The 21164-nt window shown below is 42.6% G+C and overlaps 1 protein-coding gene across 1 annotated transcript in view; it reads right to left on the bottom strand.

Annotated features, from left to right (window-relative positions):
* The window catches only part of LOC102399179 (cytochrome P450 7B1), a 168594-nt gene extending 149722 nt beyond the window's left edge, over window positions 1-18872 (bottom strand). Inside the window, exon 1 of the mRNA XM_006069065.3 lies at window positions 18613-18872. Coding sequence (XP_006069127.1) covers window positions 18613-18737 — 125 coding nt within the window. The 5' untranslated portion in view covers window positions 18738-18872. The remainder of the gene's footprint in view (window positions 1-18612) is intronic.
* Between the last annotated feature and the right edge of the window lie 2292 nt (window positions 18873-21164).

Here is a 21164-nt window from a genome sequence, read left to right as displayed (position 1 = left end):
CTAAGAGTCGGACATGACTGAGCGACTTCACTTTCACTTTTCACTTTCATGCACTAGAGAAGGAAATGGCAACCCACTCCAGTGTTCTTGCCTGGAGAATCCCAGGGATGGCGGAGCCTGGTGGGCTGCCGTCTACAGGGTCGCACAGAATCAGACAGGACTGAAGCAACTTAGCAGCAGCAGCACACAACTTTATTAACTTATGTTTGGAACTAAAGAAACTGCTTGAGAGTAGATCTCAACATATGGAAAAGCACAAGAACAAATAAAACATGTAGATGCTTCAGGAACAAGACTTTTGTTTGAACATTTTTGAGATCTATGTGTTGTTCTCAAGGTAAGGCAAACACTTCCCAAGGAAGTCAATTGCAGTATCACAGGGTTCAGACATAAGTCATATAAAATGAGAAAGGGCACTGCTAAGATTTGGTCTAGCAATACTATTCTATTATAGATCCACCCTGTAAAAATCAAGCCCAGGCAGAGCTATTTTGTAAAAAAAATAAGAAAAATAGAAGAGCTGATTAAATACAAAAGAAGAAACATAATCAGTGAAGAGATGAAACATTAAGGTTGGATCTTTGTCAAATAATATGAGAACTATTTACAGAACTGCTACCCAGAAATTTCATGGCAATGGCACTTCCTCTATTTTCTATGATAGCTTATCTCTCTAGTAAAAAAATATACTCAATCCTTGGCTAGGAAACTAACCGCTAAAGTTTTCCCCCTATTTTTGTTTAATTAAGTAGTTGGAAACAATATTCAACATAGCGCAAAGGAACCTGAGTCTACTTGACACGTAAAATGAGTGAAATCTAAGTAGCACAATCAGACATTAGTCTGCACTAATAAGGCATTAGTCTCTGTCATCTGCAGACTCTTTATTGCTTATGGCTGGGACTCAAACAGCCCTGAGTCACACTGACACTATGACTTTATTCCATGGTCCCTACAAACACTGTAAGATTTGATTTTCTATACCTTTCTTTTTAGGTTGAAACATCTCACCCAAGGAATAAGTTAGAAAAAGCTGTGTGGTGGCTATGTTATTTGCAGTCCAAAGACTCCAACTCCAACCCCCAGTAGAGTGAGTTCCATCTCCAGTGTCTCCCTGCACGGTAAATCTAGAGATTAAAATAAGAGGGGAAAGTTCCGTAAATACATACGGGAGAGTTTCAACAGAGGAAAGAAAAACACTTATTTGAATCAATTCCTTCAGAAAAATAAAAATTTGAAAGACTTCACTTTTGGATGTATTCCCTTAAATACAAAGAGGCACTTTAACTTCAAAATATGTCCTTTTTTTTTTTAGAATTGCAGTATTAAGCCATGTTGCCATTTGCCCACAGATGTATCAGAGTCACAAGTGCTGTGGTCAAAAGTCTTTCCCCTTCTTCAGTTGACTGGTGATTTCATATGTTCTAGGAATATTTTTATCTTTTGGCATGATGCTCTATACCATATGGTATAACACGCTGACAAGCAAAAAGGGTAGAACTAGTTTGAAATATATACACATATATACACACATATATTTATACATTTATATATTCACACACACATACACGGCATGCATAGTGAAAGAAGTTGCATGGATGCCTGCAAAGAAATAAGGGCAAAGTGACACACTCTGCATACAGAACTGAGCTTCTTTGTCCCCGTGGAAAAAGGTCATTCAAAATCCAAAGCAAGACTGAGAGTTCACTACAGGCCTGAACGCATTCAAGAGACACAACAGAAACCCCTAAGCTTTGCTACAGTATCAAGAAATATTTGAACCGCCTGTAACACTTTTTCACACAATATTTAATGCTGCTTCTCTAAGTGCAATAGTAACTGCAGCAGCCCCACACAACAAGTTGCAGAATCCATTTAGGAGACAGTGTTAAAATGGGAAATACATTAAACTATCTTTAATGGATTCCTGAGGGTGAAAATATCCTTCATCTCGGATTTCAGGTTCCTTCAACATGATTTTCCTTTTGAAAACAGTGATCTGGAATCAAATTTTACAATCAAAAAGATTAAGGTATGACACTCAGCCTGCTCATTATTCTTCCTGTCAAGAGGTCGTTTTCGTTGTTCAGTCACCCAGTCATGTCTGATTCTGTGACCCCATGGACTGTAGCCCGCCAGGTTCCCCTATCCATGGGATTTCCCAGGCAAGAATACTGGAATGGGTTGCCATTTCCTTTTCCAGGGGATCTTCTCCACCCAAGGATCAAACCAGGATGCCCTGCATTAGCAGGCGGATTCTTTACCACTGAGCCAACATGATTTTCCTTTGGAAAACAGTGATCTTAAATCAGATTTTACAAGTTTTCAAAAAGATTAAGGTGTAACAGCCTGCTCATTGTTATTGGAATCCTCCAGGCAAGAATACTGGAGTGGGTAGCCATTCCTTTCTCCAGGGGATCTTCTCAACTCAAGGATAGAACCAATGTCTCCTGCATCGCAGGCAGATTCTTTACTGTCTGAGCCACCAGGGAAGCCCTGTCAGTAGGTAGGAATCCTGAGAAAATACACAGAGGAAAAGCTTCTTAACAATGATTTCTTGGATAGGACACCAAAAGCACAGGCCACAAAAGCAAAACTGAACAAGCGGGACCATGCCAAACCCAAGAGCTTCTGCACAGGAAAGGAAACGACTGATAAAATGAAAAAGCAACCGACAGGATGGGAGAAAATATTTGCAAACCATATATCTGACAAAGCATTTACTACTCAATATCTATAGGTAACTCCAACAACTTAATAGCAAAAAAACAAATAACCTGATTAAAAATGCAAAAAGGAACTGAATAGATGTTCTTCTAAAGAAGACATACAAATGTCCTTCTCTTACAAATGTGAGAAGGTGCTCAACATAACTAATCATCCGAGCAATGCAAATCAAAACTAGAATGAGATATAACCTCACACCTGTTAGGATGATGACTATTAAAGAGAAAAAAGCCAAGTGCTGGCAAAGATGTAAAGGGAACTTTTGTACTGTTGGTGGGGATGTAAATTGGTACAGTCACTCTAAAAAAACAGAAAGTTCCTCAAAAAATTAAAATTAGAACTACCATATGATCCAACAATTCCACTTCTGGGTATATATCCCCCCCAAAATTGAAATAAGGATATGTGTACTTCCCAAAGAGATATGTGCACTTCCATGTTCATTAAAGCATTATTCATAATAGCCCAAGACACAGAAGCAACCTGAATGTTCATCAATGGGCAAATAGATAAAGAAAATGGGGTTTATACATACAATGGATTGTTAGTCAGCCTTAAGAAGGAAGCCCTGCCATTTGTGACTACATGAATGAACCTCAGGGAATCATATAAGCCAAACACAAAAGGATAAATACCATGTCATATCGCTTATATGAGGAATCACAAATAGTCAAACTTGTAGAAGAAAAGGCTAGAATTCGGGTTAACAGGGGTTAGAGGGAGGAGAAAACAGACAGGTATTAGTCAAAAGGTACAAAGTTTCAGTTGCTGCTGCTGCTAAGTCGCTTCAGTCGTGTCGGACTCTGTGCGACCCCATAGACGGCAGCCCACTAGGCTCCTCTGTCCCTGGGATTCTCCAGGCAAGAACCAGGATAAATAAGTCCTAGAGACCTACTGTACACCATAGTGCCTCTAATTAATATTGTGTTGGTGGTGGTGTTCAGTCGCTAAGTCGTGTCCAACACTTTGTGACCCCCATGGACTGCAGCACCCAGGCCCCTTTGTCCTCCACCACCTCCCGGAGTTTGCTCAAATTCATGTCCATTGTGTTGGTGATGCTATCTAACCATTTCATCCTCTGCTCTGCTGTTCCCTTCTCCTTTTGCCCTCAATCTTTCCCAGCATCAGAGTCTTTTCCAATGAGTTGGCTCTTTGCATCAGGTGGCCAAAATATTGGAGTTTCAGCTTTAGCAGCAGTACTTTCAGTGAATATTCAGGGTTGATTTCTGTTGGGATTGACTGGTTTGATCTCCCTGCAGTCCAAGGGACTCTCAATAGTCTTCTCCAGCACCACAATTCAAAAGTTATCAATTCTTCAGCACTTCAGCCTTCTTTAGGGCACAACTCTTACATCCGTACATGACTACTGGAAAAATAGCTTTGACTTATGGACCTGTGTCAATAAAGTGATGTCTCTGTTTTTTAATACGCTAAGTTGTCATGTATACTTAAAAATTTGCTAAGAGGGTATGTTAAGTGTTCTTAAAAATAATAAAGAAAGTAGGTGGGAAAAAACTTTTGTAGATGATGGATTATGTTTATGACACATGCTGTTGTGATGGTTTCATTGATGTATATGCTGTGCTGTGCTTAGTTGCTGAATCGTGTCCAACTCTTTGTGACCTCATGGACTGCAGCCCACCAGGCTCCTCTGACCATGGGGATTCCCCAGGCAAGAATACTGGAGTGGGTAGCCTATCACTTCTCTGGGGAATCTTCTTGACCCAGGAATTGAACTAGGGTCTCCCACACTGCAGGCGGATTCTTTACCAGATGAGCTACCAGGGAAGCCCTCATTGATGTATAATTATCTCCAAATTCATCAAATTGTAAACATTAAACATATACAGCTTTGTGTATGTCAAGAAAAGAAGAGAGACAGGGTCCTGCATGATCTGTCCTGTTCTCCACAGTCTCTGAACAAAGGATGCTGTGGGCACACAGTGGACCTCAATTCCTCTGCTAAGCCATTAAGTGAGGGGGTGCAAAAGCCAGTAAATAGAAAAAGGAAAAAGAGATGTTTTCTCACACTGGCCAACAAATGTGACTTTCATACAATCTAATGTAAGAAGGAGACAGCAGACTAGCACTGCCTGCTTTTTTTTCAATCTTAATATATTCTTTTAAAAGTCCAAGTGTACATATTCATATCTTAGTTAAATTTTTACTAGAAAGGCTTAAAAGTCATATTAGATCTTAATACTTTCATTCTTAGTCAAGGATAAGGCATATGCCAGAACAGTATTGCAAGAAAACTTCAAAAGAACATGGAAAAAAAATGCTAAATTTTTAAAAAATGAAGTCAGCACTATGGCTTTGAACCCTAACTGCACTGTATTCTAGCTGTGTGACTTTGGGACATTATTTCAATGAGACTTACTTCTGTACCCCTATAAAAATGAGGAAAGTTATTCTGAGGGAGGACTCTATCAATTCACTCTACCAATGGTTATAAAGTCCTTGCCTCAGCATCTCTTAGGCACACAGGAAGTGCTCAGAAGGGTTGGCCGCCATTATTACAAGTCAAACGAATTCTGTGGGAGTGTGTACTCAAGACACAAAAATAGACTGGAAAGTCAGTAATATCGGAGTAGCTGAACATCTCCACCAGGTAACTGTCCATTATCCAAAGATGTTAATCCCTTCACTTCCTGCCCCCAAAGTATAGCCCTGCCAAAATGCTGGGTCACAGCTAGACGTGACCAAACAACAACTTTCTGGAATAAAGTGGTTTGGGGACCAGACTTCTAAAGAGCAGCTGATACAAAGCAGAGCTTTCACCAGGGCAATGCTGATTTTCAAACAGAAAATCTGGTCTCTTTAATATTTACAAGTAATCAGCCCACCATTATTAGCGATCAGGGTACTAAAGACCAAAATGTGTGTGAATCTATGTGATTAACCCAAATCAGGCTCTGCTCTTTCACAAACAAGCTCTGATTTGTTCAACAATGCACACTATTCACCAACAGAGGGGAGAGGAAGCACAAGCACAGTTATACAAATCCAGTGCCTAGACCTGGAAGTTAACAATACGTATTTTTAAATTCTGAATTTTCAGAAGCAGGAAATTTTAGGAATTGACTGCACTCTAGTTGCTATGTTTTCAGTTAGGTTTACACTAAAGAATAATAAAATAATCCAGTGGACTTCCCTGCTGGTCCAATGGTAAAGAATCCACCTGCCAATGCTAGAGACACGGCTTCAATTCTTGATCCAGGAAGATCCCACAAGCTGAGGAGCACCTAAGCCCATGCACCACTATTGCTGAGCCTGTGATCTAGAGCCCATGCTCCACAAGAGAGACTACTGCAATGAGAAGCCCGTGCACCACAGTGAAGAGCAGCCCCTACTCGCTGCAACTAGAGAAAACCTGTACAAAGCAATGAAGACCCAGAACAACCAAAAATAAATAAATAAAATTTAAAAAATTATCATTGCACCCAATATATGTTCTCCATATATAAATACTCATGCTAGGTAAGCACTCGCTCATGAAATCTTTTTTTTAAAGTTGCAGAAAAATCGATACATATTGACATCATTTTTGTATGTAGTTTGTATGTTTTGATATCAATACCTATGACTCTAAAATAGTTATATTGAAATAAATAACAAGTACTGCACCAAACCCATTCCCTCATCCTTTATTATAATAAGTATTGACCGAGGACCTATTCAGTGTCAGATATTGTGCTTCGTGCAAAAACTAAAGTCAACATTTCAAAGTTTCTTCTGCATTATTATCAATTATTTAGGATACAGTTATGAAAAGAAATGGCAATGGACTTAAATCCTGTTATGATTGTACTTTTAATAAAATTTCTATTAATTTTTGTATTAAGCAATTTCAGACTTAATGAATCCTCTCCACTTTGCTACAGACCAAAAAAAAAAGATACAATCCCAAATACTTCATTGTTGAAAAAAAATGCCAAAGCCATAAAAATGAGCGCTTGGGCCATAAAAATGCATGATATAATAGATGTCACCTTCTCTTACTTGGCAAAGCAGCTTTCTATAATTTTGTCCTTTGCCTTTCACAGAACAGTAACCTGAAGTTGTTTCAATGGGGTTTTACTTTGGAAAAAGTTCAGAAATAGTCTTTTCCAAGAAGCCATTAATCTTTCCTCTGTAGCCAATGGCACTCAATTTGGGGGGAACCAGGGACATACAGCATCCTGCCACCCAGGTCCCTTCAACTCCCCCAGATTCTCCCTTTGCTTTCTCCTCCAGGCCACGGGTAGCAGCAAACAGGGATGAACCTCAGTGCCTCCAGTCAGCATCACACTTTCAAAAAATATATTCCTTTCTTTAACCTATCAGTGGGCACCCCTGGTGGCTCAGTGGTAAAGAATCTGCCTGCCAATGCAGGAGACCCTGATCTGATCCCCGGGTCAGGAAGATCCCCTGAAGGAGGAAATGGCAACTCACTCCAGTATTCTTGTCTGGAGAATCCCATGGACAGAGGAGCCTAGCAGGCTACAGTCGATGGGGTCACAAAGAGAGCTGGATATGACTTAGCGACCAAACAGCAACAACAACCTATCAGCATACATTTTAAAAAGTCACTGGTTCAACAACAGGATTAAAAAAATTCAACTTTAATTCATAACTTCAGCTTTTTCTTCCTTTTTCTGGAAACCATTTTTCCTGAGCCTTTATTTTAACATACATTGTAAACTTTTATGTTAAAGAAAAATGTATACATTTACAAATTGTGAGATTTTTAAAGAGAATTTAAGACATATACTCACTTATTTTTTAATTTAAAACTGGGTTTCCATTGGCACTGGTGTAGGTGAGGGGTGTTTTTAGTCCCTTGCTCCTGGCTTTGAAGGTTGGGACTAGTTGGTCCAGAAACTCTGGAAACTTCAAGAGAAATCTACTGAGTGTGTTTTGGTTTTTGTTTATTCTCTGCTTTTGGTGACTGGTGTGCCTAACCGTGTCTGCAGGAGTGCTGTGGAGCCCTCCCGCCTGCATCCGCCCTGCCTGGCATCAAGGATCAGAAGGCCAGGCCAGCCCATCACTAACACTCTGGGCTTCAGGCCTTTCTGCTGAGCAGTTTCAATACAGAAAGTGCATTTCGATTAAAAATAGATATATATTTAAAAGATGCATGGAGTTACACAGATACACAATAAACCTTACTTATGAAATGATGGATAAGGAAGAGAAACATCAATGAATAGCTCATAGTAACCTCCAATTGTTATGTATTAGCAAAGACTGAGTATTTTTTTTTTCTAGTTAGTATTTTTATTTATTTTTATTTTATTTTATTTTATTTTTAAACTTTACAAAATTGTATTAGTTATGCCAAACATCATAATGAATCCGCCACAGGTATACATGTGTTCCCCATCCTGAACCCTCCTCCCTCCTCCCTCCCCATACCATCCCTCTGGGTCGTCCCAGTGCACTAGCCCCAAGCATCCAGTATCGTGCATCGAACCTGGACTGGCAACTCGTTTCATACATGATATTTTACATGTTTCAATGCCATTCTCCCAAATCTTCCCACCCTCTCCCTCTCCCACAGAGTCCATAAGACTGTTCTATACATCAGTGTCTCTTTTGCTGAGTATTTTTTTTATTGTTTTTTTTTTTTTTTTTAAGATGTATTTATTTTTGGTTGCACTGGGTCTTCGTTGCTGGGAGAGACCTTTCTCTAGTTGTGATGCTTGAGAGCTTTTCTCTAGTTGTGTCAAGTGGGGGCTACTCTCTAGTTGCGATGTGCAGATTTCTCATTGTGGTGGCTTCTCTTGTTGGGGAGCATGGGTTCTAGGAACACGGGCTTCAGTAGCTGCAGGGCATGGGCTTAGTTGCTCCGAGGCACGTGGGGTCTTCCCAGACCAGTGGTGGAACCCGTGTCTCCTGGATTGGTAGGAGGACTCTTAACCACTAGATCATCAAAGAAGCCTGATAGAGAGTATTTTTAAATGTTTATCTTCTATCCTGCTCCTCACGGGCAACCAGAAAAGTGACCCCAGTTCCAGTCTTTTCCGCCCTCTGAACTTCCTTGCAAGAAGCTGCTATGTTAGCTTTCTAGGGCCACTATAACAAATTAGCATGAACCTGTGGCTTGCATGTGAGCGAGCTAAGTCATTTCAGTCATGTCTGACTCTTTGCAAGCCCATTGCTGTAACCCACTAGGCTCCTCTGTCCATGGGATTCTCCAGGCAAGAATACTGGAGTGGGTTGCCATGCCCTGCCCCAGGGGATCTTCCCAACCTAGGGATTGAACCCATGTCACTTCCTGCATTGGCAGGAGGGTTCTTTACCACTACCACCACCTGGGAACCCTGAATCTGTAGCTTAAACAATACTAATTTACTATCAGATGGTTCTGTAGGCCAGTTGTCCAAAGTGGCTCTCCCCAGGTGTTAACAGGGTGAGGCTCCATTCTGGAGCCTCTAGAAAGGGCTCTATTTCCTTGCTTATCCAGCTTTAAGAGGTGTCTGCATTCTTTGGCCTTTGTACTCCTTAATCCATCTCCAGAGCAGCAATAGTCAAGTGACTTCCCCTCCTGCCTCCCTCTCCCCATTTTAATTTGTGATTGCATTGGGCCCACCAAATAGTTTGAGATCACCACCCGTTTTAAGGTTAGCTGATTAGCAACCTTCATTCAACTCTGCCAAGGAGAAGGCAATGGCACTCCACTCCAGTACTCTTGCCTGGAAAATCCCATGGACGGAGGAGCCTGGTAGGCTGCAGTCCATGGGGTCGGCTAAGAGTCGGACACGACTGAGCGACTTCCCTTTAACTTTTCACTTTCATGCATTGGAGAAGGAAATGGCAACCCATTCCAGTATTCTTGCCTAGAGAATCCCAGGGACGGGGGAGCCTGGTGGGCTGCCATCTATGGGGTTGCACAGAGTCGGACATGACTAAAGCGACTTAGCAGCAGCAGCAGCAAGGGACTTAGTCATAGGTTCTAGAGATCAGGTGGGAACAATTTGGGGATTAAGCAGGTATTAGTCTGTCTACCACAGCTATAATGAACCTGGAATCAAAAACCCAGTTCTACCCAGGTAGCCCTGCAAACTGGTTCATTTCTCATTGTGTTCATCTCTTCTGAAAAAATAGCTTTACAGCTATCTCATGAATGGTAGGGAAGGTTAAATTAGACAATATGTGCAAAACCAGCTAAGCACAGAGCCTGGTATGTTCATTTCCATCTTCCCTTACCTTCCTCTCAAAAGTCAGCATCCTAGTGGGGTGGAGAAGGATTTTGGACCCAGGTCCATTATGGCTTCACAGGCTTGTTCCTTGCCTTACACTGCACTTCTACAAGAAAGTCCCACTACTAGGGAACACTGAGCTATGGATGATTTTACCTACATAATTTTATCCCTCATGACTAAGATTTCACTCTGATAAGAGATTTATGCTGATCTGGCATAAAGTCTGAATATTCAAAGTCAGCAGTCGTCAACCTTTTTGTCACCAGGGAACCACTTTTACGGAAGACAGTTTTCCCATGGATCAGGGAGGGGCATGGTTTTGGATGATTCATTACAAGTACACGACATTTATGGTGCGCTTTATTTCTAGTATTATTACATCAGCTCCACCTCAGATCATTAGGCATTAGATCCCAGAGGTTCAGAACCCCTGTTTAAAGGGCTAGCCAGTATTTGTCAGCAAATTGTAATTCCAGTGTTGAGCAATCCTCAGTGTGGATCCTGTCAGCAGTTTGGAACTTCCCAAGACCCAGACAATAGTCTCTTTGAATGACACACAAATAAACAGCAAAGTACTGCATTTTCCAAAACTCAGCTGTTCCTCTAATTACACAGTAGGAACACTATCTTCAGGACCCTTTTTAAAAAGATACAAAATAAGAGTGATGCAGCCTGAAAGGTCACAAAAGGTAAGAGCAATCCAAGCTCCTTGGCTTAGTAAGGGTACCTGTAGCAACCTCTAACTGATCAGTCAATTAGTCAAGGGTCATAGATGTGCCTGGAGAGCATCCTATCACCTCCTATGTAAAAGTCATACAAATCCACCTGCTGAATCAGCATCCTCTCAAGTAGATAATGACTTTGCTTTCAGGTGCCCACATCCTTCTCCCACATTCTGTCATGAGAAAAGGGGAAGGAACAAGAAAACCATCCCCTAATGATGACAACCTAGTTCCTCTCATTCTCTTGGCAGTGGTAACAGTGTGAGGGATCCGGAGCATCAGTGTCTCATTGGGGAGTAATTAAGTAATTAGAAAGAGGAAATAATTGATTTGTGTGCTACAGAGATGTCAACAAACCCACATTTCAAAACAACTCATTATCTACATAACCTTGACATCTTATAACTTAAAAATAATCAGATTGTTTACATTGACTAAAATTTATCTTAAAATATTTAAATAGGATTTCTTACCAATAAGAGCATTGGGGGTGGGGTGGAGGGGGTGGATATGTGTGTTACGGGAGAAGAATGAAAAAGGGAAGGAAACTCATTCTACTTTTTTCCTCCTAAAGAGCAACGAGGAGAAAAGTGTTTCTGGGAAATACCAAGGAAACCTGATGTTGCAAGCCAACTGTCTTCCAAGCGACTTCACACTTTACAAAACGTGCACTTCACTTCTCATATCTACCTGTGTGGTGGCTGACCACGGGGTCACTTCCACTTTCTATTAAGGAAGATGATTCAGTGGTCATTGGACTATGGATCCTTTGAACATCCTGTTGAGGAGGGGAACTCGCTATGACATCATCCAGAGAATGTCATTCAGTGAGGTGTCCTCTCCTGGGGATTTTTCTCAGCCAGCATGTGTTCAGTTGTGTTCTCAGAATCTAGCGTTCTCCCCTAGACCCTCCAAAAGGTCTCACCCTGCTGACTCCTTGATATCAGCCCAGTAGGACTCTGACCTCTAGGACTAAGAGAGAGGCCCTCTGTGTTGTTTAACATCGCTACATCTGGAAGTGATGTGCCGCTGTAAACAAAAACCTAAAAACACAGAAGTGGCTTTGGAATTGGGCAATGGGCAGAAGTTAAGAAGAATTTTGAGGAGGATGATAGGAAAAACATAGATTGGACTTTCCTGGTGGTTCAGTGGTTAAGACTCCAAGTCTCCACTGCAGGGTGGCATGGGTTCCAGCCCTGCTCGGGGAACTAAGATCCCACATGCTCAGTGGTGCAGCCAAAATAAATGAATAAATAAATAAATAAAGTAGTTTTAAAATAAAGTATCAATAATTTGTTCCTCTAAAAAAAATTGATCGCCTTGAATAGATGGCAAGGAGAAATATGAATATCAACAATTCCACTAGTGAGAACTCAGAAGGAATATATATTGATACAATTATCTTAGAGAACACTTACTTTGTCCCAAATAAACTGTAAGTAGAAATACAAACATCAAGGGCTCAGGTGAAATGAGGAACCTGTTACTGGAAACGGAAGAAAATGGATCTTAATCATATAGCTACAGAAAGTTTAGTCACAGCATGTCTTGCAGTTATGTGGAAGGTAGATTCCGTAAACAGTGAATTTGGCTATTTAGCTGGGGAGATTATTAAGCAAAGTGTTGAAAGGACAGACTGGTCTCTTCTTGCTGCTTATATGAAAGTGTGAGAGGAAAGATACAGATTAAGGGAAAACTGTTAAGCATTGTACAAAGGACACAGGAATTAATTTGGGGAAAATTCTCAGCCTAATCCAGATTGCAAGAGACCCTAAAACTAGAAGATTCACTGACAGGAAAGAGTGCTCCGAAGGGAAAGTCAAGGATGTGGCTGGACAATTTTTGCTAGTGCCTGGGGAGAATCAGGGCTTCCCTGCATGCAGGAGATGTGGGTTCGATCCCTGGGTCGGGAAGATCCCCTGGAGGAGAGCTCAGTAACTCACTCCAGTATTTTTGCCTGGAGAATCCCATGGACAGAGAAGCCTGGCGGGCTACAGTCTGTAGGGTCGAAGATAATCAAACACAACTGAAGCGACTTAGCATGCACACAGGGGAAGAGTCAAAGGTTGACATGTTCAGTCATACACGTTCATTCATATATAATTAGTCAGTCATCGAAAACGTTAGGACGGGACTCATGTTTGCCCTCAGGCATCTCAGAAGACAGGAACATAAACGGGGTTACCCAGAAAATACCTGTGGAAAAGCCTCTTGTCTGATGGAGTAAATCGCTACGACATACATGGGAGACCCACAAGGTTCTTGGGAACTTTTGTCCTAGCACAGATCATACCCAGAGACCCACACCTGATTTAGATGATTGAAATAATGAAACTTGGGACTTCTAAGCTGATGAAATTTAGATGAGATTTTGAGCTTTGATTTGATGCTGTAATTGGTAGAGAATTTTATGGATGTTGCGATAGGGTGGTTATATTTTGCATGTAAAATGGGCATAAATCTCTGGAGGTCAGAGGGAGCACTGTGATAGGAAGAATAGCGTCCCCCAAAGATGTCCATGTGTTAATTCCTAAAACCAAAGATGTCCATGTCTTAATCCTTAATCCCTAACCTCAGTATGTTACCTAACATGGCAAAAAGGACTTTGCCAATGTGACTGAATTAAGGACCTTGAGATGGGAAGATTATCCTGGGTGGTTCAATGTAGTCACAAAGGTTCTCAGAAGAAAGGAATGTCAGAATAGGAAAAAAGAGATTTGAGTTCTGGTGGCCTATAGAAGCTAGAAGAAGGAAGGAGATGGATTCTCTTGTCGATCCACCATAAGGAATGCAGCCTACCAACACCTTGACTGGTCAGTAACACCCATTTCAGACTTCTCATATCCCGAACTGTAAGATTAAAAAATCTGTGTTGCACATGTAAAGATCCTGCATGCTGCAACTAAGACCTGGTGTAATCAGATAAATAAATATTTAAAAAATCTGTTACTGCCCTCTCCCCAAGACGTTTTCTATAAACACTTTCCCTTGTTGATTATAAAGCTTTTAATATGGTTTTATGTGTCCTCTTCAGGAAACATGATATTTAGTGCCACTTTTATCTCATTTAAAACAATTTAACAATTTTATATTTACTTTATATTTTTTGGTAGGACTGATTTTTGTCCTTTTTACAGGGGATGGGGAAGTAGAGAAAGAACAACAGAGATGTTTGTTTTCAACTCTGTCTTGCTACACAGACTCTGTATTTATATGATGTTGTCTTCTAAAATATATTGGAAAGTATCTGTATTTAAGTCTGTTATTAGTAGACAGTGATTTTTTTTTTAATGTAGCTAATTATTGGACAAAAACATATATCATGTATTATTAATGATGTTCTGGAAATGAACTGGATTTCCTAGCACCACTCAAATCATATCTTCTAAGTTAGAATCCTACCACTACCACTGATCCAGAATGCTGGTTCTTTAAAAAATAAAAAATGATTTAAAACATTTTAAAATAATTTTTCAAAGTTTTATTTAAATGTATTGCTTATTTTGTATTATGAAAGAAAGGCATATGTATTTTGACAATTTGAAAATATATGCATAAAATAGGAGATAAAAAATCATCCCACAAAAAGAAATCACCTAGATATAAGCACTGTTAGAAATCTGGGTTTAGGTTCTTGTTAATGATGAAGTAGGACTTCTTAGGTGGCTCAGTGCTAAAGAACCTGCCTGCCAATGCAGGAGATATGAGTTCAATCCCTGGATCAGGAAGATCCCCTGAAGAAGGAATGGCAACCCTCTCCAGTATTCTTGTCTGGGAAATTCCATGGACAGAGAGAAGCCCAGTGGGTCACAAAGAGTCAGACACAGCAAGAATGGTGAAGTAGCTTAAAATAACCTAACATTTTCACAGATAATAAAATACAAAATAAACAAACAAAAAAAATGTTTTAAATGTGCTAAAGAACAAGCAAAAGAAGGAAGACGCTGAAGGGAAGTGACCCCTTAAAGAACAGACTCATAATGAATTAGGTCCAGAGTACACAGCATTTCCTTTGATACATCTACAAGAGGGAGAGACAGCTGAAACTCAAGCAAAATGCTACAATATTACTGATCGAGGTGTCAGAGCTTGGGGTTGGAAGTGGGTGTAAATCCAGAAGAGAAACCTAGAAAAATATGCATATAATCACCCCTCAAATTGTTGGCCAAACTCAGAAGTATGGATCTGTGGAGGAGATTTCAAAGAGCCCTTTGGAAGGAATCAGTTGGAAGATTCAAAGAACTGAGCCGAGATTTCAGGTGCTGCCCACTGCTGGGGAGACAAGAGTTTAGGGTTTGAATCCTATCAAAGAAAAGACACTTAGAAAATATCCTGAGCTTTCCATGTGTGTGTTAGTCATTCAGTCATGTCCGACTCTTTGCGACCCCATGGACTGTAGCCCACCAGGGTCCTCTGTCCATTGGATTTCCCTGGCAATCCCATTGGAAGTGGATTTCCCAGTGTATAGAGCTTTTCATAGACTTTATAAAAAAATAAAGCTAAGCTTCCCCAAGTTCAAGAGAAATACATCTGCACTCTAAAACAAAATTTAACACTCTTCAGGGGAAGACAAACATTCAGAATCTAGAAAGCTGGATTTATAAACCAACAGACCGGCCACATCTGATACAGGTGAAGATACAGAGCAACTGCAACTCTTGTATAGTATGTACTGGTGGAAGTGTTACAAACAGTATACTTTGGAAAAGTGGCATTTTCCAAGACAGTTATAAGTCTTTACCCCATGACCCATCAATCTTCTCAAAGGTTTCAGGATATTAACCCAAGAAATAACTAAACATATGCCCACAGAGTCTTATAAAAGAAAGTTTGTACATGTATGCTCAGTCACTTCAGTGATATCCAACTCTTTTGTGACCCCGTGGACTATAGCCTGCCAAGCTTCTCTGTCTGAGATTTCCCAGGCAAGAATACTGGACTGGTTGCCATTTCCTTCTCCAGGAGATCTTCCCCATCCAAAGATCAAACCTGAGTCTCCTGCTTAGCAGGCAGACTCTTTACCAGTGAGCTGCCTGGAAAGCCCCTTCCCATACATAGAAAAGAACTAAAATCATTAACTTGAGATGTCTATTTTTTTGTGATTAGCAGTAACCTTTTGATGTACATGGATTTCCCCGCCCCTCCACCCCCCCCCCCCCCAGCAAAAACACGGTTCAATGACGTCCAGCCAAAGACCACTGGGAACAGTGGTCTGACTCCTCCCTTGCCTTTTCGGAACAGTTCCTCAGAGCGATGTGAAAGGCTGTCTGTTGGGCTATATAGTTTTCAAAAGGTTCCAGATACAACATAACTCATAACTTCAGGTTGTGCACTTCTCTTCAGTTGACAATAGCTATGGCACTTCACTCTTCTACTGAGCAAATATGAAGCCATTACTACTCAAACATTTGATTAAGTGATCAAAGAAAGCCATCCATGACTATTACAAAGTCAAAAATGAGATCAATCCATAATCACGTCTAAATATTGACAGAAATCAGTCTAAATCAATAAAATGACCAAATATGCCCCAAACATTACTAATTCTAGTGTCTGTTGCTTTTTCACTAATTACTAATTCAGCCTCAATGCATTCCTCTTGCCTCATCAAGGAGACTTATCAAGGTATCCAATCACAGACTAGCCTCGACCATCTGAGAGTATCTTACCAACAGAGCAAAACCTTGCTTCCTTGAACTGTCCCCAAAATCACATAACACTACCCAAATCCCATAAATAGGTCCTTTCTAACACTCTTAGCCAGAACGAATGGTGTGTGTTCTTTCTCATAGCGATAAGCAATAATTCAACTCATTCCACTACAGATGTGTTCCCAGTGGTCTTTGGCTGGATGTCCTTGAACCATGTACATGAACATATTCTGTTTTGTAAGTCTGTTCACTTACTGTATCTTGAATGTAGATTTCTATGTCTTCATCATGGCTACATAAGTTTCTATGATTCCAATATGCAATAATTTTTTTAACTAAAACAGTATTTTTTGGAAAACAGTTTTTTTCTAATGCCTCACTGTTATAAGAAGCCCTAATGAGCAGTGTGCTAATTAAATCTTTAAGGACCTTCATGATTTCTTCCCCAGGAGAAATTCCTTTAAATAAAATTACTGGAATTATTGCCTCAAGAGATATGAAACATAATACTACATTGCACTCTCACCTGAATATAAAACCTTAGGAGCTACTACTGTAGGACAGACAGTGTTTAAATCCACTTCAAACAGGCTAGATGTCCATCAACTCTCAGTTTCACTCATCAATTCTGTGTTGTGCTGTGTGCCTTGCTTAGTCGCTCAGTTGTGTCCGACTCTTTGCAACAATCCCCATGGACTGTAGTCCACCAGCTCCTCTGTCCATGGGGATTCTCCCGGCAAGAATACTGGAGTGAGTTGCCATGCTCTCCTCAACAGGATCTTCCCAACACAGGGATCGAACCCAGGTCTCCCACATTGCAAGAGGATTCTCCATCTTATCAACTCTGATGGTCCTTTGTCCTCAACAAACTAGACTTCTCAGCAGCATCTGGCACAGATAACTCCCTTACCTATTTAAACATGTTTCTATCTAGTTTCCAGGATACCACATTCACTTGGTTTTCTTCCCATGCCATTGGCCACTCCTTCTCAGTCTTCTTTGGTGATCTTCTGCCTGGCTCTTCAATAAGGAGAATGCCCTGGGACCCCTGCTTCTTCATCATTCTTTCACAAGGTGATCAATCTTACTCATGACTTTATGTTCCATTTTCATATTTGTGACTTTTATACTTAAATATCCTCCCTGGACCTTGCCACCAAGCACCAGAAACAGACTTCTCTACTGATCTAATATGTCCCCAACAAAATCATTGATCTCCCCAACTTCCCCACCTGACTGAGATCCACCCAGATGATCAGACAAAAAAACAAGGAAGAGGAAAAAAAGCTGCAAAGAACCTAGTGGTATGAAAAAGTGACGCAACAAGAAAACAGATTTCAAAGTGAGTGCTTGTATGTTCCATTCTCCTTCCCCTTTTCAAATCAGATAACCAAGTGACGCACTTCTGGGTTTTGTTGTTGTTAATATGCTGTTTTTTCTGTTCTAATAAAAATAACAGAATAAGTGTATAAAATACACACTACAAGCTCACTGCTGTGCTTAGTCGTTCAGTCGTGTGGGACTCTTTGCACACTTTTTGTGGGACCCATGTACTGTAGACTACCAGGTTCCTCTGTCCATGGGATTCTCCAGGCAAGAATACTGGAGTGGGTTGCTATGCCCTCCTTGAACCCAGGTCTCCCCAATCGCAGGCGGATTCTTTACAGTCTGAGCCGCCAGGGAAGCCCAAGAAACCTAAGCGGGTAGCCTATCCCTTCTCCTGGGGATCTTCCCCACCCAGGAATCGAACCCGAGTCTCCTGCACTGCAGGCAGATTCCTTACCCGCTGAGCTACCAGGGAAGCCCCTGCAAGCTCATTAAGTACCCACAAAAATAGGGGTTACTATTTTTTTTTTCCAGATGCCGGCCAGTAGTAAACTGAGACCCAGAGAGGCAGCCAGAGGTACTGCTCATACCATACACTGGGATTTTCCTAAAACATTTCACTTTTAACAAAATGAAATGAAACAGAATTCCCCTCCTGGGATACTTCGCAGGCTAGGCCATAAAGCATCAACTCACTGCAGCGAGGCACCAAAACGTGTCTGGAAACCATGCGTGACACCTAGTGTGTAATACCGCAAACCCAGGGCTGACTACAACCGAGCCTGGAGCAGCGAATCGAATTCGAATTCGGTGCCCATGCTTGCACACGGTCTGCGCGTGCCTGAGAAAGAGGCAGGGGAAGCTTTGTGTTAACACTCGACCCCCAGAGACGACGGCGTGCCCACAAGTTGTGAGCCCGCGCGCCGGGATGGTGGAGGGCGGTCTGGGCCCAGGACGCATGCGTGGCCCGGGCTGGCGCGGGGTAGTCGGGGCGCTTACCTGGTGCGCCGCGCACTCAGGCACAAGACCAGCAGCAGCAGGGCCGCGGCGAGGGCCAGGCCCGGGGAGCCGAGCGACCGCGGCAGCCACGGCTCCGGCCAGAAGCCGCCCATGCCCGCGCTCATGTCTTCCGCTGTCCCGATTGCGCGCAGATCAGGGTAGCCGGGGTCTCTCTCCGAGCGGCGCGGCTCCGCGACTCTGCAAGGGCCCAGGAGGCTGACCAGGCCGTGGCGCCGCCTGGGTGTCACCGAGGGCCGAGTCTCAAAGTTCCCGGACTCCCCTCCCCCGGCACCCTCCCCCCCTCACCCACGCGCACCGCCCCGCTTGGCCACCGCTTCCCGCCTGGCGCTTCTGGAACGCGGCGCGGCTCCCCCCACCCCCACCCCCACCCCCACCTCTCGGTCCCCGCCCGGGGGTAGGAAGGAAAAAGGGCTAGAGCCGAGGGGGAAGGGGCTAGGATTTCCCCGACTGGAGCCGCTAATGGCCGGAGAGAAGGGGATTTCAGTTCTGAGCTGGAAGTGAGTCGGTTGCGTCTGGCATCCCTTAGCCCGCGCCCCCGGCCGGAGGGACCGCACTAGCCCTCGAGGAGATTTGGGACTGTGCCCGCTGTGCTTGCGCCCCCGCGACCACATAGAAATCCCACGCGCCTCCCCCACCCCCCGGCCCTGTCCATCCTGCGCTGCCCTCGGCCCGCCTGGTCTACGCCGCGCTCCTCGGCTCCCTCCCGCGCTTGCTGGGCACCCAGGCCAGTCCCAGGGGCCCGAAAGCCAGGGTCCCGGATGGGACCCTCCAGAAGCCCTGATGGGACAGGCCTGCCAGAAGACAGAAGACACGTGAAACGAGCTGTTACAAAAGGACGCTAAGGTACTAACTACAGCAGAAGTGGTATAAGCTCCCACAAGTTGTCCTTAGGATAAGGGAGAAACTTTTGAAAAGATCTTTTCCTTAGTAATGATCATTCGCATTGCTTGACACATGTGTATTTACCCTCCACACCAAACTTGAAGCGGTACTTTTTGTGTGTTAGAGAACATACAGGGCTTCCCATGTGGCTTAGTGGTAAAGAATCTGCCTGACCATGCAGGAGCCTCAGGAGACTTGGGTTCTATCCCTGTGTCCGGAAGATCCCCTGGAGTAGGAAATGGCAACCCACTCCAGTATTCTTGCCTGGAGAATCCCATGGACAGAGGAACCTGGTGGGCTATAGGCCATGGGGTCGAAAAGACTCCCACATGACTGAGCAGGTATGCAAGAGAAAATATAATGAGGCTCAAGTTAAGGGCTTCCCTGGGGCTCAAACTGTAAAGAGTCTGCCTGCAATACCAGAGACCCCAGTCGGATCCCTAGGTCCGGAAGATCCCCTGGAGAAGGAAATGGCGACCCACTCCAGTATCTTTGCCAGGAGAATCCCATGCACAAAGGATCCTGGTGGCCTACAGTCCATGGGGTCACAAAGAGTCGGACAGGACTGAGTGACTAACACTTTAACTTTCACCTGAAGTAACTTACCTCTGGCCACCCAGTTAAGTAATTAATAACCATTCTAACCAGGACTATTTCAGTGCCAATATGCTCTTTCCTTTAGGTAAGATTTTTATTTCACTGTTCTCCAGACTATTACAGTGGCCCCAAAACTGGTCTCCATACCTCTGACCTTTGAGTTTTCCAGCCTGTCTCCCAGTTGCCACATCCCTACAACACAGACTTATCCAGCTTTGATCCTGGTCAAAACTCTCACTGGTTGCTTTTGTGATAAAGTTATTAATCTTGGACCTGAAATGAGAAGCTCTCCACAGTCTGCCTCCATCCGTGGATAGGACAGGTCCGTATACTGGAATGCTTGAGCCACTGTGTCCCTCACAATCGGTCCATTCACACCTTTATGATGTTTGCAACCTGAAAAAGTTTCCTCTCTCCCCTAAATTCTATTATATTTACCTGTCAAGACCCAGCCCAAATACCACTTCCTGGTAGAAATTACTACTAAGTCTTATAATTAATCTTTCCCTCTTCCAGACTGTTAACACTCTCTGCTTTTCATTCCAGGAATCAAACCCGAGTCTCCTGTGTCTCCTGCATTGTCAGGCAGATTCTTTACCACTGAGCCACGAGGGAAACCCTATATGTTCTCTAACACAATGCTGAAAATTGTGTTCCAGGTTTGGTGTGGAGAGTAAATACACACGTGTGAATTTTCACATTTCACATTTTCCCAAGGCGAGTTACTTCTGTCTCACCTGCTATAGAAGGTGAGAAGCCGCTCTTAGACAACCTTGTCTGCACCTACGCTCTGCCCCTTACCGCCCTGGTCCCCGACCCTGGAGTTGAGATAATGTATTGGGTTGGCCAAAAGTTTTCTTCAGTTTTTATGTAAAAATGAAATAAACATTTTTCATTTTCTCCAAGAACTTTACTGAAAGTGTATTCACTGTTTTGTTCCACTACCTTCTGCCATTTTTCAGCAACTTTGTAATTCCATCTTCCCAAAACCTTTTATCTTTTTGAGTAAAGAACTGTTCCAGGTGCCTTTTACAGTCTTCCAGGGAATGGAA

This window comes from Bubalus bubalis, chromosome 15, assembly GCF_019923935.1.
Source record: "Bubalus bubalis isolate 160015118507 breed Murrah chromosome 15, NDDB_SH_1, whole genome shotgun sequence".
Taxonomy (NCBI): Eukaryota; Metazoa; Chordata; class Mammalia; order Artiodactyla; family Bovidae; genus Bubalus; species Bubalus bubalis.
Note: the sequence above shows the minus strand (reverse complement) of the source record. Positions and strands in the feature narration are given on the sequence as shown.